The sequence below is a fragment of the Nomascus leucogenys genome, chromosome X (assembly GCF_006542625.1).
Source record: "Nomascus leucogenys isolate Asia chromosome X, Asia_NLE_v1, whole genome shotgun sequence".
Classification (NCBI taxonomy): Eukaryota; Metazoa; Chordata; class Mammalia; order Primates; family Hylobatidae; genus Nomascus; species Nomascus leucogenys.
The window spans coordinates 37,209,294-37,233,340 of record NC_044406.1 but is presented as its reverse complement, the minus strand read 5'-3'; the positions used below and the strand labels follow the sequence as shown (position 1 = coordinate 37,233,340).

At 45.1% G+C, this 24,047-nt stretch overlaps 1 protein-coding gene across 1 annotated transcript in view; it reads right to left on the bottom strand.

The window, feature by feature from the left end:
* The window catches only part of ITIH6 (inter-alpha-trypsin inhibitor heavy chain family member 6), a 43,230-nt gene extending 19,183 nt beyond the window's left edge, over positions 1–24,047 (bottom strand). Inside the window, exons 1-5 of the mRNA XM_030807609.1 lie at positions 23,907–24,047; positions 22,740–22,894; positions 17,718–17,828; positions 16,629–16,876; positions 14,272–14,441 (exon numbers count right to left, since the gene is read on the bottom strand). Of these exons, the coding sequence (XP_030663469.1) occupies positions 14,272–14,441; positions 16,629–16,876; positions 17,718–17,828; positions 22,740–22,894; positions 23,907–24,008 (786 nt within the window). The 5' untranslated portion in view covers positions 24,009–24,047. The remainder of the gene's footprint in view (positions 1–14,271; positions 14,442–16,628; positions 16,877–17,717; positions 17,829–22,739; positions 22,895–23,906) is intronic.

Here is a 24,047-nt window from a genome sequence, read left to right as displayed (position 1 = left end):
AGTGAAAGCCAATCTAAATCAGGTCCCCTCTTATTTTCCTGCATAACACTGTGCTTTGTTCCCCAGGACTTCTCACTGTTTCTAAACAGAACTGTGTGTGACTGTTTGCTCACTGTCCATCTCCTTCACCAGAACCGTGTCTCAGCTATTCAGACCTTCATCCCGGGGCCTCCCCCAGAGCTGTGGAGGGAATGAGACTGGCTTGTAGCCCAGGACTCCAAGGATCAGGATCTCTGTAATATGTGAGTTCCTGTCTGTGAGAGAGTTGGACTTGTACAGCCTTGAGGGTCCCTAGGGATATTTTGCCTGGGCTGCAGGAACTCCAAGTATTGTTTTAACCTCCCTGTATAGAGTGAGCCTGGGGCCCAGCTCTTTGCTGCCAGGGGCTGGGAGTTGCAGGGCCTCCCTCTCCTCCTAAAACCTCCTTTCTGCTGTTGCTGGGCAGAGCAGGGAGAGGAGGAGGGAACCTAGGCAGTGAGCTGTTTATTCAGAGGGGATTGGTTACACCAGGTACAGATGCCTTGGGCTGTCCTGGATGTGATTGGCTGCTGACTCCCCTCCCCCACTCCATTCCTCCCTCTGCAGAGCCTCTGGGCTGGGACAGCTGAGGGAAGGGGAGGGAAGGGGAGGGGAGGGGGTCTGGGAGGGCCCCTCAGGACCAGTCTCAGCTCAGCTCAGGGATGTCTGCGCTGGCTTGAGGGTCTGTGCTACCCTGAAGCTGAAGCAGGCTCTGCCCAGGACCACAGGCTTTTGCTCCTCTCTGCCCTTCAGGCACTCTCTGACCATTAGGCTGTACACTACCTCTTCCCTCTCAAGACGAAAGAAGAGATGGGAAGACATCTGCTCCTCCCCCTCCACCCCAGCCTTTGAATTAATTCTCATGTGCAATTGCAGCCTCTGTCTCTGCTAATCCTGGCACTCTGGTACAGTTCAAAAAGGCCTGTGTCACCCACACTACAACTGCCCAAGCCAACAGCAGAACCCAGTGGCCTCTGCACACCTCCCATACCTGGGCCGGTGAGCGCTCCTGGGAAAACCATGCCTACCTTTCCCCGATCCCATGCCCACCAAGGCCCCCACTTCCTATCACATAACTCAAGGGCAGGACCTTGCTCACCAGCCTTTCCCAGTCACTTTAGCAGTCATTCCATCCTACCCACCTGACTCAGGAACAGAATTAAGAGCACGGAGCCAGGGACACTTTGACTGCCCACCCCACCTTTCTACAGGGTCCACATCACCATACGCCTCCTCCCTCAGCCTAAGGACGAAGAGGTCCTGCCTTGGACCCCATGCACTCCAAGTGCCCAGCCCCTCCAGTACTCCTCAGGTCCCCTCTCTCCAACCCCATTTAACATGTACCCCACTGGGTCTTTTTGAAATATAGAATTTTTTTTGTCTTTTCCATGCACTAAGACTAGCTCTTGTCCCCAGTCCACTCCCAAACTTCTCTCTAGCCTCTTTTTTCCCTGAAGCATCACAGGCTGAGAAAGTGGGCACCCTCAATGGGCTCAAATGCAGATGACTCCTGGGGACCACCACAGACTGGCTACCGTGCCCACCCCGCATAGACACTTCCCTCACTAAAGGCAACCATGACTAGCTTGCCTCCAAACTCAATGGCTGGAAGAGGGGTGAAGCAAGATGGTGGAATAAAAAGCTCCACTGATCGTCGTCCCCCAGGAAGGACACCAGTTTAGCAACCATCTACACACAAATAAGCACCTTCAAAAGAACCAAAAGCTCAGTACCTGGTTTTAACTTCATATCAATGAAAGAGGCACTGAAGTGGTAGAAAGAACAGTCTTGAATTGCCAACACCACACCTACCCCACCCTCCAACTCTGCCCCCAGCAGAGGAGGCACGGTGTGCAAGAGCATTTCTGTGTGTTGGGGGAGGGAGAGCGCAGCTATTGTGAGGCATTGACCTCGGTGTTGCCCTCTTAGAGCGGTAAAAAAAACAAAACAAAACAAAACAAAAAACTGAACCAAACTCGGCTGATGCCTGCATATGGAGGGAGCACTCAAACAGCCCTAGCTACACATGAATTACCCATGTCAGCATGTCAGCAGTTGGCACTTGAGTTCCTGCAAGCCTCACCACCATGGACTAAAGTGCTCTAGGGCTCTAAATAAACTTGAAAGACAGCCTAGAAACAAGGACTGCAACTCCTAGTAGGGGCCTAGTGCTGAACTGGGCCCAGAGACAGTGGACTTAGGGGGCACACAACCTACCGAGACAGCAGCTAGGGCAGCTAAGTGAGTGCTAGCATCACCCCTCCTCTAACCCCAGGCTCCACAGCTTATGGCTCCAAAAGAGACTCCTTCATTCTGCTTGAAGACAGGAGAGGGAAGAGTGGAAAAGACTTCATCTTGCCTCTTGTATACCAGCTCAGATGCAGCAGGATAGGGCACCAGTAAGAGTCGTGAGGCCCCCTTTCCAGGCCCTAACTCCCAAACCACATTTCTAGACACACCCTGGGCCAGAAGGAAACCTGCTGCCTTGAAGGGAAGGACCCAGTTCTGGCTGCATTCTTCACCTGCTAAATGAAGAGCACTTGGGCCCTGAATAACCAGCAATAATGCCCAGGTACTACATTGAGGGCCTTGGGTGAGACTCTGAGACTTGCTGGCTTTAGGTGATGCACATTCCAAGCTGCGGTGGCTATTGGGAGAGAGCGCTTATGTTTTACAAAAGCAGAGGAGAAAGTAAATCGGACACTGTCTTGAAGCTTAAGTACCAGCTTGGCCACAAGGGTGTAGAGCACCAAGCAGGCTCTTGAGGTCCTAGATTCTAGGCATGGGCTCTTAGATGGCCTAGAATCCAACTTCTGGGCCTGCCCTAGGCCAGAGAAGAGCTTACTGCCCTGAAAGGTGAGGCTAAGGATAGGCAGCATATGCCACAAGCTGACTGAAGAAACTTTGGGCCTTAAGGGAACATCGGTGGTTGTTTGTCAGTACTCCTTGTGAGCCTGTGGTGGCAGTGGCCATGAGGTGAGGCTCTTCTGCCTTTGAAAAGGGAAAGGAAGCATGAGAAGAAGTGTATTTTGTGGTTTGACTGCCAGTTTACCAGCAGGACAATAGAACACCAGGTAGAATTCTAAGGAGTTTGACTCTAGTCTCTGGCTCCTGGATGGCACCTCTGGATCCACCTAGGGCCTGAAGGAACTCACTATCCCAAAGTGAAGGACACAGGCCTGGTTGTTTTTGACACTTTCTGATTGTACAGCCCCAGGGTCTTGAGTGAACATAGGCGGAAGCCAGGATGTGGTTACAGCAGGCCTTGGGTGAGACCCAGTACTGTGCTGGCTTCAAATCTGATCCAACGCAGTCATAGGTGGTGGCCACAGGAGTGCTTGTGTCAATACACCCCCTGCTTCAGGTGGCTCACAACAGAGAGAGAGAGAGAAGTCTGTTTGGGAGAAAGTAAGGAAAGCGAATTAGTCTGCCTGGTAATGGAAATAATTCTCCCAGATATTGTCCAAGACCATCAAGACAATACTTCTATGAGTCTGCAAGAACCACAGCATTACGAGGCTTGGGGTGCCCCCTAAAGCAGATGCAGCTTAGATCACAACATGTACGTACATTTAAATATCTGGAAAGCCTTCCCAAGTAGGACAGGTACAAGCAAGCTCAGACTGTGAAGACTATAATAAATACTTAACTCTTCAATGCCCAGACACAGAAGAACATCTAAAAGTATCAAGACACTCCAGGAAAATATATGACATTACCAAATAAACTAAATAAGTCACCAGGGACCAATTCTGAAGAAACAGAGATATGTGGCCTTTCAGACAGAGAATTCAAAATAGCTGTGTTGAGGAAACTCAAAGAAATTTGAGATAACACAGAGAAGGCATTCAGAATTCTATCAGATGAAAGTAACAAAGAGATTGCAATGAGATTGCAATAATTTAAAATAATCAAGCAGAAATTCTGGAAAATGCAATTGACATACTGAAGAATGCACCAGAGTCTTTTTTTTTTTTTTTTGACAGAGTCTCCCTCTGTCACCCAGGCTGGAGTGCAGTGGCACGATGTTGGCTCACTACAACCTCTGCCTCCTGGGTTCAAGCGATTCTCCCGCCTCAGCCTCCCGAGTAGCTGGGATTACAGGCATGCGCCACCATGCCCGGCTAATTTTTGTATTTTTAGTAGAGACAAGGTTTCACTATGTTGTCCAGGCTGGTCTCAAAGTCCTGACTTCAAGTGATCCACCCATCTCAGCATCCCAAAGTGCTGGGTTTAAAGGCATGAGCCACTGCACCTGGCCTGCACTTGAATTTTTTAAAAGCAGAATTGTTCAAGCAGAAGAAACAATTAGTGAATTACAAGACAGGCTATTGGAAAATAAACAGTCAGAGGAGACAAAAGAAAAAAGAATAAGAAGCAATGAAGCATGCCTACATGATCTAGAAAATAGCCACAGATAGGCAAATCTAAGAGTTAGTGGCCCTAATGAGGAGATAGAGAAAGAGATAGCAGTAGAAAGTTTATTCAGAGGGATAATAACAGAGAACTTTCCAAACCGAGAGAAAGATATCAATATCCAGATACAAGAAGGTGCCAGAACACCAAGCAGATTTTACCCAAAAAAGACTGAGGAATTTTATAATCAAACTCCCAAAGGTCAAGGATAAAGAAAGGACCCTAAAAGCAGCAAGAGAAGAGAAACAACAGACAATACATCTCCAATATTTCTGTCAGCAGACTTTTCAGTGGAAACCTTTAAGGCTGAGAGAGTGTCATGACATATTTAAAATGCTGAAGGAAAAAACTACTTTTACCCTAGAATAGTATATCTGGAGAAAATATCCCTCAAATGTGAAAGAGAAATAAAGAGTTTCCCAGACAAAAAAAGAGCTGAGGGATTTCATCATTGCCAGACCTGTCCTGCAAGAAATGCTAAAGGGAGTACTTGAATCAGACAGTAAAGGATGTTACTGAGCAATAAATAATCACCCGAAGGTACAAAACTTACTGGCAATAGTAAGTACACAGAAAAACACAAAATATTATAACACTGTAACAGTGGTGTATAAACCACTCTCATGCTTAAGTAGAAATACTAAATGATGACCTAATCAAAAGTACTAACTAAACAACTTTTCAAGACATAGCACAAGAAGTTACAAATAGAAACAACAAAGAAATAAAAAGCAAGAGGATGAAGTTAAGGCATAGAGTTTTTATTCATTTTCTTTTTGTTTGTTTGTTAGTGCAAACAGTGTTAAGTTGTTAATAAGCTTAAAATAATGGTTAATAAGATAGTATTTACAGGCCTCATGGTAACCTCAAAACAAAAAACATACAACAGATACACAGAAAACAAAAAAGTAAGAAACTAAACCACATTACGAAAGAAAATAATCTTGCTAAAAGGAAGACAGGAAGGAAAAAAGAAGAAGGACGAGCAGACCACAAAAAAATAAGAAAACCAATAACAAAATGGCAGGATTAAGTCCTTACTTGTCAATAATCACATCGAATATAAATGGGCTTAACTCTCCAATCAAAAGACATAGAGTGGCTGAATGGATTAAAAAAAATAAGACCCACTGATCTGTTGCCTATAAGAAAAACATTTCATCTATAAGACACACATAGACTACAAATAAAGAGATGGAAGATGATATTCCATGCCAGTGGAAACAAACAAACAAAAAAGATGAGGAGAAGCCATACAGAGACAAAATCTATAAGAAGAGACAAAGAAGGTAGCAATATAATGATAAAGGGGTCGATTTGGCAAGAGGATATAACAATTGTGAAAATATATGTACCCAACACTGGAGAACCAAGATATGTAAAGTAAATATTATCAGAGCTAAAGGGAGAGATAGACTCCAACATGATAATCGCTAGAGTCCTCAAGACCCCACATTTGTCACTGAACATCTTCCAGGCAGAAAATCAACAAGGAAACATCAGACTTAATCTGCACTATAGATCAGAAACCTAATAGATATTTACAGAACGTTTCATCCAATGGCTGCAGAATATGCATTCTTTTCTTCAGCACATTGTTCATTCTCAAAGATAGACCATATATCAGGTCACAAAGCAAGACTCAAAATTCAAAACAATTGAAATACCATCAAGCATCTTCTCTGACCACAATGGAATAACACTAGAAATCAATAACAAAAGGAACTTTGGAAGATATAGAAATACATGGAAATTAAACAACATGCTCCTGAATGAACAGTGGGTCAATGAAGAAATTCAGAAAGAAATTGAAAAATTTCTCGAAACAGATGACAATGTAAAGACAACATACCAAAACCTATGAGATACAGCAAAAGCAGTTCTCAGAGGGAACTTTATAGCTGTAAGTGCCTACATCAAATAAGAAGAAAAATGTAAACAACATAATGATGCATCTTAAGGAACTAGAAAAGCAAGAGCAAACCAAACCCTAAATTAGTAGAAGGAAACAAATAATAAAGATTAGAGCACAAATAAAGAAATTGAAATGACGAAAACAATAAAAAAGATCAAGGAAACAAAAAGAGTTTTTTTTTTAAGTTTAACAAAATTGACAAACCTTTACCCAGACTAGTTAAAAAAGAGAAGAGCCAAATAAATAAAATGAGAGATGAGAAAGTAGACATTACAAAGTGATACTGCAGAAATTCAAAGGATCATTAATGCCTACTATGAGCAATTATATGCCAATAAGTTAGAAAATCTAGAAGAGGCTAGAGAACCCAGAAATAAGGCCACACACCTACAACTATCTGATTTTCAACAAACCTGACAAAAATAAGCAATGAGGAAAGAGTTTCCTATTCAGTAAATGGTGGTGGGATAACAGGCAAGCCATTTGCAGAAAAATGAAACTGGACCCCTTCCTCATACCATATACAAAAATTAACTCAAGATGGTTTAAAAACTTAAACGTAAAACCCGAAACTATAAAAACCCTGGAAGACAACCTAGGCAATAGCATTCTGGACATAGGAAAGGGCAAAGATTTCATGATGAAGACGCCAAAAGCAGTTGCAACAAAAGCAAAAATAGACAAGTGGGATCCAATTAAACTAAACAGCTTCTACATAGCAAAGAAAACCATCAACAGAGTGAACAGACATAAGAAAATGTTTGCAAACTATGCATCTGGCAAAGGTCTAATATGCAGCATCTATGAGGAACTTAAACAAATTTACAAGAAAAAAACCAAGCAGCCACGTTAAAAAGTAAGGAAAGGCATGAACAGACACTTCTCAAAAGAAGACATACATGCGGCTAACAACCATACGAAAAAAAGCTCAACATCGTTGATCATTAGAGAAACACAAATCAAAACCACAATGAGATACCATCTCACAACCAGTCAGAATGGCTACTATTAAAAAGTCCAAAAACAACAGATGCAGGCAAGATTGCAGAGAAAAGGGAATGCTTAAACACTGTTGGTGAAAGCATAAATTGGTTCAACCACTATGGAAGACAGTGTTGCAATTCCTCAAAAACCTAAAATCAGAAATAGCATTTGACCCAGCAATCCCATTACTGGGTATATAATCAAAGGATTGTAAGTTTTTCTATTATAAAGACACATGCATATGTATGTCCATTGCAGCACTATATACAATAGCAAAGACTTGGAATCAACCTAAATGTCCATCAATGATAGACTGGATAAGAAAATATGGTACATATACACCATGAAATAGTATGCAACCATTAAAAACAATGAGATTATGTTTTTAACAGGAACAGAGAAGAAGGTGGAGGCCATTATCCTTAGCAAACTAACACAGGAACAGAAAACCAAATACTGCCTGTCCTCAATTATGAGTGGGAGCTAAATAATGAGAATACATGGACACATAGAGGGAACAACACACACTGGGGCCTGTCAGAGCACCCTCTGGAGGGTGGTAGGGGAGCGAGAATCAGGAAAAATAACTAATGGGGTTGGACGCAGTGGCTCATGCCTGTAATCCCAGCACTTTCAGAAACTGAGACAGGCAGATCACCTGAGGTCAGGAGTTCGAGATCAGCCTGACCAATATGGAGAAACCCCACCTCTACTAAAAATACAAAATTAGCAGGGCAAGGTGGTGCATGCCTGTAATCCCAGCTACTCAAGAGGCTGAGGCAGGAGAATCGCTTGAACGCAGGAGACCGAGGTTGTGGTGAGCCGAGATTGCGCCATTGCACTCCAGCCTGGGCAACAAGAGCGAAACTCTGTCTCAAAATAATAATAATAATAATTAAATAAAAATAACGAATGGGTACCGGGCTTAATACTGGGGTGACAACATGGGGTGTCTGTAAAACAAACCCCCATGACCGACATTTACCTATATAACAAACCTGTATGTGTACCCTTGAACTTAAAAGTTAAATTAACAAAAAGAAAATCTAGAAGAAATGGACAAATTCCTAGACACATACAACCTAACCATGACTGAAGCATGAAGAAATTCAAACATGAACAGAACAATAACACGCAACAAGAGCAAAGCCATGATAAAAAATCTCCCAGTAAAGAAAGGCCCAGGACCTGATGACTTCACCACTGAATTCTACCAAACAGTTAAAGAAGAACTAATACAAATCCTACTCAAATTATTACAAAAAATAGAGGAGGATGGAATACTTCCAAACTCATTCTACATGGTCAGTATTGCCCTGATACCAAAACCAGACAAAGACACATCAAAAAATGAAAACTATAGGCCAACGACTCTGATGAATATGGATGTGCATGTCCTCAACAAAATACTAACAAACTTAACTCAATAACACACTCAAAAGATCATCATGACCAAGTGGGATTTATCCCTGGGATGCAAGGATGGGTCAACATATGCAAAGCAATCAATGTGATACATTATATCAACTGAATGAAGGACAGAAACCATATGATCATTTCAATCAATGCTGAAAAAGCATTTAAAAAAACTCAACATTTCTTCATGACAAAAACCTTCAAAACACTGGGAATAGAAGGAACATACCTCAACATAATAAAAGCCATATATGACAGACCCACAACTAGTATCATACTGAATGGGGAAAAACTGAAAGCCTTTCCCCTAAGGACTGGAGCATGACATGGATGCTCACTTTCACCACTGTTATTCCACAAAGTACTGGAAAGCCTACCTAGAGCAATCAGACAAGAGAAAGAAATAAAGGGCATCTGAATTGGAAACGAATAAGTCAAATTATCCTTGTTTGCAGATGATATGATCTTATACTTGGAAAACCCTAAAGATCCCACAAAATATATTAGAACTGATAAACAAATGCAGGAAAGTTGCAGGATACAAAATCAACAAAATAAAATCAGTAGCATTTCTATATGCCAACAGCGAACAATCTGAAAAAGAAAATTAAAAAGAAACCCCATTTATAATAGCCACAAACAAAATTAAATACTAGGAATTAACTTAACCAAAGAAGTGAAACATCTCTATAATGAAAAGTATAAAACACTGTTAAAGGAAATCAAAGAGGACACTAAAAAATGGAAAGATATTCCATGTTCATGGATTGGAAGAATCAATATTGTTAAAATGTCCATACTACCCAAAGCAGTCTACAGATTCAAAGCAATCCCTATCAAAATCGCAATGACATTCTTCACAGACATTGAAAAAACAATCCTAAAATCTAAATGGAACCAGAAAAGACCCAGAATAACCAAAGCTATCCTAAGCCAGAAGAACAAAACTGGAGGAATCACATTATCTGACTTCAAATTATATGGCAGAGCTATAGCAACAAAAACAGATTGGTACTGGGATAGAAACAGACACATAGACCGATGGAAAGGAATAGAGAACCCAGAAACAAATACACGAATCTATAGTGAACTGATTTTCAACACAGGTGCCAAGAACATACATTGGGGAAAGAACAGTCTCCTCAATAAATGGTGCTGGGAAAACTGGATATCCATATGCAGAATAATGAAACTAGACCTCTCTCTCACCATATACAAAAATCAAATCAAAATTGATTAAAGACTTCAATCTCAGACCTCAAACTATGATACTATTAATACTACGAGAAAACCTTGGGAAAATCTCCAGGGCATTAGTCCGGGCAAAAATTTCTTGAATAATGCCCAATAAGCACAAGCAACCACAGTAAAAGTGGACAAATGGGATCACATCAAGTTAAAAAGCTTCTACACTGCAAGGGAAATGGTAAACAAAGTGAAGAGACAACCCACAGAATGGGACAAAATATTTGCAAACTACCCATTTCACAAGGGATTAATAATCAGAATATATAAGGAGCTCAAACAACTCCATAGGAAAAAAGTCTAAAAATCCAATAAAAAAAGGGCAAAAGATTTGAATAGATATTTCTCAAAAGAAGACATACAAATGGCAAACAGACACATGAAAAGGTGCTCAACATCACTGATCATCAGAGAAGTGAAAGTCAAAAACTACAATGAGATATCATCTCACCTCAGCTAAAATGGCTTCCATCCCAGAGACAGGCAATAAGAAATGCTGGCAAGGATGTGGAGAAAAGGGACCCCCATACACTGTTGGTGGGAATGCAAATTAGTAGAACCATATGGAGAACAGTTTGGAGGCTCCTCAATAAACTAAAAATTAGAGCTTCATCATACAATCCGGCCATTCCACTTCTGGATATATACCCAAAATAAAGAAAATCAGTGTATCCAAGAGATGTCTGTACCCTCCTTTTTCTTACAGTGCTGTTCACAATAGCCAAGACTTGGAAACAACCTAAGTGTTCATCAACAGATGAATGGATAAAGAAAATGTGGTACATATACACAATGGAGTACTATTTAGCCACAAAAAAGAATGAGATCCTGTCATTTGCAACAACATGAATGGAACTGGAGATCATTATGTTACATGAAATAAGTCAGGCACAGAAAGACAAATCTCGCATTTTTTAGATCACTCATCAGTGGGATCTAAAAAATGAAAGCAGTTGAACTCATGGAGGTAGAGAGTAGAAGAGTGGTTACCAGAGGCTGGGGGGAGTGGGGTAGTGGGGAGATGGGGAGGGGGAAGGCAGGGATGGTTAATGGGTACAAAGAAAAGTGAGAAATAATGGATAAGACTTAGTATTTGATAGCACGACAGGGTGAGTATAGTCAATAATAATTTAATTGTACATTTAAAAATAAGTAAAAGAGTATAAATGGATTGTTTATAACACAGGGATAAATGCTTGAGGGAATCGGTACCCTGTGATGCGATTATTACGGATTGCATGCCTATACCAAAACATCTCACTTAACCCGTAAATATATACACCTACTGTGTACCCTCAAAAATTAAAAGTAACAACTTTACTAAAAAACAAACCCAATGTCTGTATTTTGAGTCTCTTGGGACTGCCTTCCCCACCCATGAATGTCACAGTTGAACATGGATGACTTCTGCTGTCTTCAAAAGTCGTTTCCCCTGCCATCTGCGACAGTGAACTCTCCTTATTCTCCTACCGCCTCTGTCTGCCCACTCCCTTCGCAGTGCTTCCCAATATTTGTCAGGTCAAAGCATGAAAAGAAAATGATTATGCTGGTGCAGCTCAATGGAGTGAACTGCTGGGGACTGGGGCTCTGGACAGGCTGTGTGCAGTTGATGGAGCAGCTGAGGGTATCCATAGCTGCTGGATTGGGCTGCTTCACCTTAGCTTTGCCTTCAGGGATTTTCCCTTCTGGCTCCACACATGCTCCCTGGGTGACCTCCCTCTGTCACTTGGCTTCCACCACAGAACCCCTATCAATCACTCTGCATCTCTTCTCCCGTCTAGGGCTCCCACAGTTGCCCCTCACCAGTGGGTGCACACTCACTGTTGGACATGTGCCCCAGGATGTTTCAAGAAGCCTCTGTTGCATCCTGCCCAAGCAGTGAATTCGTTGTCCTGCCCCCACATGGCCCTTTTATGCCTTCCTGGTCAGGGGCACCATCATCCACATGGTCACTCTGGAGACAAATCTGAGTGTTGCCTTCAATTCTCGGGTGGCCCCCATTCCCCGCAGCCAATCAGTCTCCTGTTGCTTTTCTCTGCTGGATACTTTTCCAGGCCACCCTCCTCTTCATCCCTAACTGACAAAGCCCAAGCTCAGACCTCATTCGTCTCAGGTTTCCTTCTTCTACTGTGACCTCTCCCATCCATGCTGCTTGGAGGCAGTGGCTGGGACCCTGTAAACATGACCTCACAATGTCATTTTATCTCATGGCTCCCTGGTCACCTACAGGACAAATCCCATGTTCCTTTCGTTGCCCTGCAGGACTCTCCAGCCTTCTTTGTGGCTCTTTGGGTTTTTCATCTCAAATCTCTGCTCCAGAAAGCCAAGCTATTTGCAATTCCATACACACGTTTGGTGAATTTTAGCCTGTTTCTTTTTTCTTGCAGCCCCCACTTTGTCGGAATGCCTTTCCCTCCCACAGACCCCCTCCCATGGCCCACTTTTATTCATTCCGTAACACACAGGTCAGCCTTGGTCACCTTCAGGGAGCCTTCTGGAACTGCCTTTCCTCTTCATTATGGCTTCCATCTTACCTTGTGTGTCATGGAAAGGGCACTTCTACCTTAGTGTCAGTATTGGGTTTCTGCATCTCACTCAGAGATGATAAGTAGGCTGTGTGTGTGATACCCTTCCGGGTTCCCAACATTGGCCAACACAAGGTATGACACAGATGAGGTGCCCAGTGAGCCCCAGCGGGGTGGATGATCTGATGATGTGCTGGGCTTTGAACGAAGGGCACACTCAAGTAGGAAGTGGGAGATGAACTGAGTGTGCCTGGCAGGGTGTCAGGAGGGGTAAGGGCTCACGGTGCATGGGAGTTCCTGGTTGTACTGGTCAATGCCTTCCATCTGTATTTCAACTGCAGGCAGCTGTGTTAATGGTAAAGCATAAACTAGCAGAGGAATGCCTCCATGAGCTAAACACACCCACGTGACAGAACACCAGGTTAAAGCCCCTGCTGCCACCTGCTGGCAAGGTACCCTTGGCTCCTATCCTGGCAGGAGAATAACTTTTATTCCCCCTGCACAACAGACTGAGCCACACCTCTGTGCCTCTGCACATGCTGTTCCTTCTCTCTGCATGTCTTTCCCTTCACCTGATCGACTGACTTGCAGATATATCCAATTCATTTTTCCCATGCTTACTTAAATTCCAACTCCTTTAGGATGATGGCCCTGAAACCCTCCTCCACTGGCACCTCCGCAGAATCCATGACACACTTAAACACAGCACCTAGAACATTTGATGACCGTCAAGGCTCTGTGTATCTGGGTGCTTCAGGATGGGGTGATGGCAGAGGGAGATGAGTGGCTGTGTCCGACTCACTTCTGAGTTGTCAGAGTCAATGAGTACACGACTGGCCTAGTTCACATATTCATTCAACATGTGAATGAATGAATGTTGCATGAGAAAAGGTTTAACCATAGGTCACTTTTAGTCCAGGGCAGACAAACGAATTGTTGGTGGACTGGAGTCATCAAGGAGGAGGTGTTTCGGCAGTGTTTCAGGAACACGAGGATGCCGAGCAGTGGAGCAAGGAGGAAGTCATTCTCAGGGCAGCGGCCACCATGAGCAAATGCTCACACAGAGGAGAGGCAGGCTGGGGTGTTTTGGAGAAAGGTGTGATATGGTGTGGGGCAGCTGCAGGGTGGTTTGTGTGCTGGGGTTGAGAGTTCTGCGGTGGGAGAGGCAGGGTGGGACCAGATGTCTCAGGCTGCACCGCCATCCTTGTGCTCAAGCCAGGGCCTTGGGATCAGTGCTCTGTGCTTTCCCATCTGACGGAGTGTGGGACCTCTGCTCTTTCTTCATGAATGTGGAAACTCAGAATTGAAGGGCTCCCTGTTTAGGCAGATGGCTCCACTGAAGCAATAAGGATTGTTAAAAGCCGAGAGAGAGCAAGGAAGCCCAAGACAACACAGGAGAGTATAGGAGCTGCAGAACGCGTGAGAGTCCATGAGCATGGGTGCCCAGTTAGTGGCCAAGGGTTTACTTTGCAGAAGGACTGTTTTCGGGTAGGCTATGACTTGATTCAGTTAGGGATGGGTCCTTTGGGCACTTGATTCACTGGAGACAGTTCCAGGTCTCCAACCCTTTGGGGGATTCGATGTGCCTCCCAAGGTTGAAGCCATGTGTCTTTTCACGTCAGCCTATCCTTGTTCGCTAGCTCTCGCTTATCCCTAGGGAAACTGGAGTGAACAGCTGGAGAGGCCCAAGCATTGCTCAGGCCTGTCTGACTCCAGAGCCCATCCTCTCTCTCGTTCCCCAGGCCCCCTCACCTGCACGTCTCCAATGATGTCCTCCATGACCACATCGTACTGAACCAGGAAGTCAGCCATGATGCCTGAGCCAGAGATGGACGACTGATCTTGCAATGTTGGGCAGTAGGTGATTCGGACACAGGTCTCTCCCCTCTCGATCCTGGCGGATGGGGGTGAATCCACCTCACCTGTATGGGTGGGGAGAATCAGGCAGGGTGGTACAGAGGACTCGCAAGACAGAAGAACCAGGGAAAGGGCAGCACAAAGGGTGCTGTCTGGGGAGGGTGAGAAGTCTAACTCCTCCCCAAACCTCTGGTGCCTCCTGCCTACATCTTTCTACCTGCCCCACGCTCCTCTCCCAGTCCCACAGCCGGCTCCTCTCTGCATCCTCCACTGAGCCCAGCTGGACAGACTCAACCTGGCCATCAGCTCCCAGGCCCTGGCAATGTGGCCCTCACTGGCAACCTCACCCTGCCTCATTTTCCATGCAACCTGGGGCCAAGTCTTTGGAGGCGTGGCATGTCCAGAGGTACACCAGCAGCCAGTGCCTCCTCCCAGAGAGGCAGTGCAGTGAGTGTGTGTCCAGGAGACAGACAGACACACAGACAAGGTCTAGGTCTCCTCCCATCCCCCCACTGCTGTGGGAAACAGCAGCCTAGCAAGGTTGTCCTCTGGATCGGATTTCATATTTCTTCTTCCTTCTCTTCCTTCTGACTGTGGGCATCATGTGTGTGAACAAGCCTTTTAGAGTCTCATGAAATCACAGATGGATCTCTAGTCCCAGATGTTTGCTGAGCTGGCCACAAGATCAACTCCTCTGGAATCCAAGACAAATGTCCATTTAGAAATGTCACTGTGCCTCCTTTTTTTCCAGAAAATGGAAACTTGGGAATTCTGCTCCCCCTCCTTCCTGCCACAGCTGTCAGGAAGCTCAGGGGCACACTGAGCCCCATACTCTCTGAGGCGCCTGCTCACATACATTCCCTTGGCTTCCTTCCTCTCAGAGCTCTTTGTTCTGTTTTCTCCCCCACAGGATTGGTCCTACCCTCTGTTTTAACCTTTAAGGAGAATGGGGGAGGGACCTGCCATTTATAGCTTAGGGCTGAAGAGTGCATGCAGGCTGCAGGGACTCAGATGGCCTGTGGGCCCAGGTTCCAGCTGCTGCTGTGTGTCCCTGGACAAGCGACTCATTCTCTCTGAGCCTCTGGCTCCTCATCTACAGCACAGGCATGACCACAGCTCCTACTTCATAGGCAGTGCTTGTGGGAAATAAATGAGGCCATTCATGTAAAGCGTTTGGAGCCATACCTGCATCTCAGTGAGTGCCACCTAATGCTAACGAGTAGAATGATCGTGCAATCTTCTCTGTACCACATAGTTGGGAGGGAGGAATTCTCTCAAAGTCTCACAATGGTCCTGAGCTGTAGATGGCATCTCGTCCATTTTACAGATGGGAAAAGTGAAGTCGAGCAATGGAGTGACTGGCTTTGATCGTCCCACATTAGGGGAGTGTCAGCACTGGGATTTGAATCCAGTCTGTGTGTCTGTCTGTGTCTGTTACATCCACTGTCCACCCCAGTGCCTCTCTGGGTCAACAGAGTCGAATGAGTTGGGACCTCCAATGCTAAACAGCTTTGGAGGGGCTGCCACATGAGCCAGGGATTTCTCTGCGCCTGTCCTCTCATCTCTCAGATGAGGTGAACAGGCCAGCTCCGTGATTCTCCAACCTGGCTGGACGTCAATGTCGCCTGAGACTGGTTGACGACACAGCTTCCTGGGCCCCACCCCCATGCTACTGAACCAGACCCTGAAGGCTGAGCTCCAGGAATCTGCATTTCTAGGAGCCCATGTTGTGATTCTGATGTAGCCAGTCTGGCCTTCCAAAACCTCTGGGTGATATTTGAAGCAAACCTCTGAGGCAGGATGCTTCTCTTCCCTCCAGGGCCTGAGATGGTGTCCTCCAGGGAGCCTGCACTTGCTGTGCGCTCACTGTCCTGCCATTCTCAGTGGGGATTCAGGGAAAAGCACGATTTGGCCAGTGTGGCTTCTACAGCCTTCAGCATGGTTAACATATGATTAAATTTCATTAGCCCACCCAACAAATCCTCCCTTATCACTAATTTTTTTTTTTTTTAGGGAAATCAAGAGTCTGGGAAGTTTCTAATGTGCCAGGTCATACAGCCTGTAAGGACCAGGCCAAGGTTAAAATCCAAATATTTTCACTTTCAAACATGCCCTCTTCTCACTGAATTAGGAAGGAACTTGGCAGTGAATACAGAGCAGAAGTGGCACTAGAGGGAAACCCAGTGGAATCGATAAGGTTTTCATTCAGTGAAGGCCAGTCTGATGGGTGACCCGTAGTGCTGCCCACATACTTGCATGGGCATTGGTGCGCAGACGGCTGGTCCTCAGGGGTGGTATGTGCACATAGGAGATGCCTGTCCTTTCTGACACTGTAACCTCTACGCTCAGCCTCTTCACCAATTGGCCGGGCCTCAGGCTCACCACCAGCTGGTACTGGCCCTGGTGCCGCTGAAGCAGTTCCTCATAGGCCAGGGAAAAAGTCACCTCTGTGCCTGCTGCCAGGCTGGTGGAGATGCGGAACTTCTCTGATTCCCGGTCCCTGGGCAGGAAAGGGAGGATGGTGGGAAGAGAAAGGGATCTTCTGAGGAGTACAGGGGCTGTTAGAGGACCTAGTTTTGCTCCCCCCAACCCTGGTCCCAGCCGACCTGACTAGGCTTCTGGTTCAACTGAGTCACTGGCCCATGGTCCGTCATCCATGCATCCACTTATCAATCTCTGTCTCCCTTCCTCCCTCATTCAGCCTCCTAAATATTCTGCTTGAGAAATTATCTCACAGGTCGTCCACCCTTAAGGGAAATTTGTCCATGAAGATCTGAATATAGAACGGACCAACTAGGGTCTAATGATTCATTTTACAAAAGAGTTTTCAATTTACATACAATGCCTCAGCCCCTTCAAATAGACCCTCCCACTATCCTCTCCCCTATGCTTTCGAAGGAGCTTGTTCATATGGCAGTAACTCAGTTTGCTGGAGCCAAAGCTAAAGTTTTCGCTCCATGAAACTCTCTTGGAAGCTGGGAGGAAACACTGAAGGAAGACAATACATTTCTGCCCGCTGAATGGAACTCAGGAAACAAAATTCAATTTAGAAAAATCTCACTTGCATGTAACCTTCCTGGAAGGTGCCAGTTCTTAAATAAGCCACAATCTGCTGACAGTAGAAAAGTGGAAATGGGGAAGTAAATTTCCATTTATTGAACACCCACCCTGTTACAGGCTTTGATATTCATTAACTCACATCATCTTCACATAATCCTATGAAGTAGAGGTCATGTCCCCACTCTGCAGAGATGGAGACTGAGGACCAGAGAGAACGTGCATCTCCCCTAAGCACACAGCTAATATGATTAAGTCATGTTTTGGACTGGATGGGGCCTTACCTGATGCCTGCGTGAGCAGCTGTCTTTCCCTGCTGATGGGCTTCTTCATAGATTTTCTTTGCCTGGTGCTTCTCTTTGACTTCTGCAATGTAGACTTTATTGTTGATGGTCCTAATGGGGCAGGAAAGAGGAGGGACAGCAGAGACAGAGAAAATAGTTGGTCAGAGACAGAGAAAGAGACACATGAGGTAGAAAGAGGAGGATAGAGATAGGGAAAGAGAAAGAACAACACAGTGCCATAAAGCCCCAGTGTGAACGGCAAGAAGAGAAGAAGAGGAAAGGAGAGGGAGATAACAGAGTGAAGTAGTTATCATTATCTCCATTTGTCAGATGGGGAAATAGAGTCCACACAGCATATGGTGGATCTGGTGTTAGAGTTTTGTGTTTCCCAAAGTGTTGAATGAATTCTACCTTTTGGCACACAACATAATTTTAGGTATGATATAACCGAATATTTTTATTATAATTGTTATGTATTTACAGTAATGTTTATTAAATTACAACTAGCACATTAAACCCATGATCTCATAGATATTGTTGCTCAGAATAAAGCTAACTCAGATCATCTCAGAAAGTATATCTATTGAAAAAATATACTGGGTACATAATATGGCCATATTAATATAAAAATCTATTAAGTAAATACTATGGGTGGTATAAGTGGTAAAAATTGTGAAAGAAGTGTGCAAATTGTTGCAAAGTCTTCTGGGCCTGACTAGGGAGGAGGCCTTGTCCTCAGGGAGCTCAGAGACTGATGAGTTACAAGCAGACTTGCTTACCCCCATTTTCCCCATTTCTCTAAGGAAGGTAACAAAGTGAAAAGAAGCTCAAAGAAGGGAGAGAACATTTTTGCCCAAGTCTTCAGGAAAGGGTCCTAGAGAAGGTAGCCTTGAAGCTAGGCCTGAAAGACAGGGAGGATATGGATAAATAATCCTCACTGGCCATGCCTTCTCAGTTTCCTCTGTTGGCTCTTTCTCTTCCTAACCTCCAAATCTTTGGAACACTCCAAGGCTCTGTTGTCAACCTTTTATCCTCTCCCCTCCCTCCCTCTCCCCTTCTGTCCTCTACTCTTTCTACATTGGCTCTCTAGGTGATGTCATTTAGCACCATGGCCTTAAATACCATTTATATACAGATGCCTCCCAAATCTGTATCTCCAGTGTGGACTTGTGCCCTGAACTCTAGACCCATCCAATTTCTTACTTGACATCTCCACTAGAATATTCCATAGACACCTGAAGCTGAACATATCCAAAACTGAGCTCCTGACAACTCTCCCCTCCCAAATCTGTTCCTCCTCTGGTATCTTTGTTTCAGGACATAGTTGCTCAGCTAAAAATCTTAGAGTCATGTTGGATTCTCCTCTTTGTTTCAGAATCCACGTCCAATCCATCAGGGATTTTCAGCTCCATCTTTAGAAGACATCCACAATCTGACTGACTTCTTACCACTTTATTTGCTGCTGTAACCCTGGTGCCTGGAATATGGCTTGGCACAGAGGAGGTACTCAACAATTATTTGTGGAGTGGACATCCTGGACAGACAGCAGGAAAACACAGAATGTGTTTCAGGGGACAGCAAGTAGTTAAATTTGACTGGAGTGGAGGGGCAGGGAAGGGAGGTATGAAGAGAAAGTTGGAGTGGATGAGTGGGCTTAGAGAATAGGGGGCTTTGAACACAAGACTCAATGAGCTCATACAGCAGCAAAGACTTTTTGCCATGGAGAATGGAGAGTCTTGGACAAATCTTGAAAAGGGGAAGGATGGATCAGAGCTGGCCTTTGAGGAGTGATAGTTGGGTGTCCTAGAGAAAGTTAGTGCAACTCTGTAGGACGCAAGTACAACAGTTTCCATTTTACAAGTGGAGTAACTGAGGCACAGGTATCAGGAAAGTTGCTTGACCAAGGCAGCAGCTTCCAGGAACACTGGGGGAGGATAGGCTGGTGGCAGAAGAGACCACTCAGGGAAGAAGTGTTTCTAGGCAGCTGAAACAGAGTGTTGCTGTGGCTGGGCTAGTGTGGGGGTGGGCCGAGCTGGCACCTCCCCAAGGTCTCCTGGGGGGTGAGGGGGGTAGGGTGGAGCTGGTCTGGCAGCAGGACACTGGGGCCTCTGTGTGTGTGCTGCCTCCAGCCAGCATACTTTCCACAGAGTCTGCCCAAGAACATTTCCTCCAGCCAGCTTTGCTTAATTTTTTTTAAAAAAAATCTGTTGGTGTTTTTTTCAATTGAAGCAAAAATCCAAATTCTGCCTGACTACTTGGCCCTTACATCATTTGACTGCCAGCTTCTCTGGTTAGCCCCCCATACTCCAAACCCACGCCTGCTCTTTTTGGTCCTTGATTCCCCTGGGTCCCAACATGCAATGATCTTTGTCCCTTCAAATCTTACCCATGTGAAAATCCTGCTTTCAGGGGGCCCTCCTTGACTGCCTCAGCACTTCTCCCCCAAATTCCTTGGCTCTGACTCCATACCAGTCCCCTCCTCTAACCCAATCCTTCTCCAGGGGAAGTGCCAGGAGGTTCTTGATGGCACAGCCTAGGCCCACCCCAGGGCTGCTGTTTGAGGTTGTACAGATTATTGATGGCACAAGAACCTCCTCCCAACTAACAGGGACAAGCGGGGCTGAACAAGCGTGGATATTCTACTTGTGCTGGGCTCACTTATCTGGTAAATCTGATAGTCCCTCTACCCAAATCCAGGGGCCTTTTTGTAATTCATACTAAAGTGTGATACTGGCTACTGAGGCCCCACTAAGGTTTCCCTTTATCTGCTCCAGCTCCCTTGTTTATCACCTCAACAGGGTACTGTCATCTACCAGGTCTAACAAGCCGAAAAAAGGTAAACACCATCTATATTTACTTACTCTCCACTACAATCAGGTTGTTTCTCCCTTGATAGTCTCTCAGATCCACCACCACTGTCCTGCTCCCACCTTCAACATCCCCTACGTGGCCCTATTCTGTAGGCCCACTCATCCACTCCAACCCCTACTCATCCACTTCAGCCCCCTATTCTCTAGGCCCACTCATCCACTCCAACTCCCACTCATCCACTTCAGCCCCCTATTCTCTAGGCCCACTCATCCACTCCAACTTTCTCTCCATACCTCCCTTCCCTGCCCCTCCACTCCAGTCAAATTTAACTACTTGCTGTCCCCTGAAACACATTCTGCCCCTGTTTGCCTACTCAGCTCCTGGCCACCTAGCTGGCCCCTCCAGTCTGCTACCACTTCACAATCACCTCTCCTTGCTTAAAACCTTGCCATGTCTCCTTATTATGGCCCACGCTTATTTCTAAAGAGGGGTGCACATGTCACAGGGGATGCTGGAGACAAATCGAGAGGGAGTGGAAAAATAATATTCATACTCTATTTTAGGGCTTTTTCCTTATCCTTTAGGGATTAATATTTATATGCTTCATAATGTACCTAATATATTTGCTCAGCAGTATATTCATATAATGCATAAATGAATAAGTATATATGTTTTGGGAGTATAGGATCAAGTTTTTCCTGATAGGTGTGCAAACACATAAGATGGTTTGGAGACCATTAAGTGAGACCCAAGGAGGTGCTCTAACATTGGAAGTCCTCCACAGCCTAGTCTTTCTCTGCCTCTCACCTCTCATTTTTTTTTTTTTTTACCACTCTTCTACCTCTTGTCTGTCCCTGACAGTACAGTGACACAGAAGTACTTGCAGTTCCCCTAATTGAGGGAACATTTGTGCCTTTATTCCTTTTTCCTGGATTCCTCCAGTCCTGCCCTCATCCTGGTTGCCTGGTGAAGATGTCCTATTTCAAGCCTCAGTTTAGGTGTTATCTCTCTGAGGTTTTCTCCACCAGCCTGGGAATAGGAAACTCACCATTGTCTTCTGGTCCACCTCACCATTCCAACCATTCCACATTCAGACTTCTCTTTTTCCCCAGCATACTTTATTAAAGTAATCTACTCACTGCTTCCCAACCCAATGCTCTTTTTTAGAGGCAGTCTCACTCTGTCACCCAAGCTGGAGTGCAGAGATCATAGCACAGTGCAGCCTCAACCTCCCATGTTCAAGCAATCCTCCTGCCTCAGTCTTCTGAGTAGCTGAGACTATAGGCATGCACCACCACACCCTGCTAATTTTTATTTTTTTTCTAGAGATGGGTTCTCCCTATATTGCCTAGGCTTGTCTTGAACTCCTGGCCTCAAGCAATCCTCCCACTTCAGCCTCCCGAAGCTCTGGGATTACAGGTGTGAGTCACTGTGCTGGGCCAGTTTCCTTTTTTATATCCCCCCTTAAATTGTGAAGTCTCTGAGACTAGGGACTATATGCAGTTCATCTTCCTCTTTCTGTTGGACTCAGCACAGTGTAAGTCACACACTCAGCACCAGGAAATGTTCGTTTAAAAAGCAATAAAGCTAATATTATCAACTACTTAATATGTGCCTGGAGCTAATTTTAGCATATGTTTCCATGTATATTAGTTCATTTAATCCTTGAAAGTGAGTTCTGGCCGGGTGTGGTGGTTCACGCCTGTAATCCCAGCACTTTGGGAGGCCGAGGTGGGCGGATCACGAGGTCAGAGATGGAGACCATCCTGGCTAACACTGTGAAACCCTGTCTCTACTAAAAGTACAAAAAATTAGCTGGGCGTGGTGGCATGCGCCTGTAGTGCCAGCTACTTGGGAAGCTGAGGCAGGAGAATCGCTTGAACCTGGGAGGCGGAGGTTGCAGCGAGCTGAGATTGTGCCACTGCACTCCAGGCTGCACAACAGAGCGAGACTCCATGTCGAAAAAAAAAAGAAAGAAAAAAAGAAAGTGGGTTCTAATTTTATCCCCATTTTGTAGATGTGTAAAATGAGACTCCCAGAAATGAAGTAAGTTGCCCTGGGTCCCAAACTGGCAGAGCCAGGATTCAGACTCAAGAAGTCTGATCTCAGAGTGCATTCTCTTAATCACTATACTCTGCTGACAGAATAAGCACAAGAATGAACAAATATATGCACAAATGAATGAAGTGGTGACTTTGGAAGCAGACTTACATAGTGAAATTGGAGATAAAGGCAAGATGAGGCAGATCCAGGTCAAAGATGGCTTCATGGGCTTCAGCATGTGGATTAAACAGGACAGAGGTGACCAAGGTGTGGGCATAGCGAGACACCATCGTGGAGCGCATAGAATAGCTTGTCATTAACAGCTGAGAGAGAAGACAGGAGAAGGTGTTTTAGGTAGAGTATGTCCTCAGCCTAGACGGGCTAGTATTTGGGAACCCAAGATTCCTACACAGGCCTCAAAATATACAGGTGGATAAACTAAGGCCTAGAGAGGGAAAAGAGCCTCTGTCATCCATTTGGTGGATCTGCCTGATTACTTCAGCAAGCTTTATCAAGTCTCAGAATCCAAGACTCACAGAAGATTAGAGATCAAGGGACCTCTCTGGACAAGCACTTCTCTAACTTTGATGTGCACATGAATCTCCTGGAAAGCTTGTTAACGTGAAGATTCTGATTCAGCAAGACTAGGGCGAGGGCTGAGATTTTATCTTTCTAAAAAGCTCCCATGGGATGATGCTGCTGCTAGTCCACAGATTTCACTTTGAATAGCAAGGCTTTAGAATATAGCAGAGCAGCCGCCATTCATTGAATCCTACTCTGTCCAAGGCACTGTGATAAATATTGATTTTTTTCTTCTTTAGGATCTCAGGTGTAAAGAATTGCACTTATAAGCACAATCATGCACTGCAAGCATGGTAAGTATCTGGCATCCATGATGAGGGCACACAGCAAGTACAATATCTACCTTCTTCCTCTCCTTTCTTGAGACAGTGGTCCCTCTATCTACCCATACGTGATGCAGAGCTAGTTCCTTCCCAGTGTGGGGCAGTGGGAAATGAGGACAATTTGAGATCAGACGGTTCTGCCACTTCCTAACTGTGTCTTAACCTTGGAACCTCTGTTTTCTCTTCTCTATAATGGGGATAATAATATAGCCCAGCTCACAGAGATGCTGTGAGGACTAAATGAAATAATAACTCTGGGACCCCTGGTGCAGCACCTGACATGTGCTCAGCAAATAGTACCTCTTTTCTCTGGCTCTAGCTTCTCAGTCATAGGACTGAAGAAACACACTGAATAACCTTCCCAAATTTCCCCCAAGAAGCTAATTTTATCACAAATCCCCAAGCTTTGTTCCCTCATCCCAGAACTGACCTTTGTGCTTGATGAAGCGGGGACAGGGGGTCCCTGGTATGTCAGTTCAAGAAGAATGGTCAGCAAAAAGCTGACACAGATGAGGTACCTCCACCCAGACATGATGCCACCTCTGGCCTGGATCTGTTGTTCACATCCAGA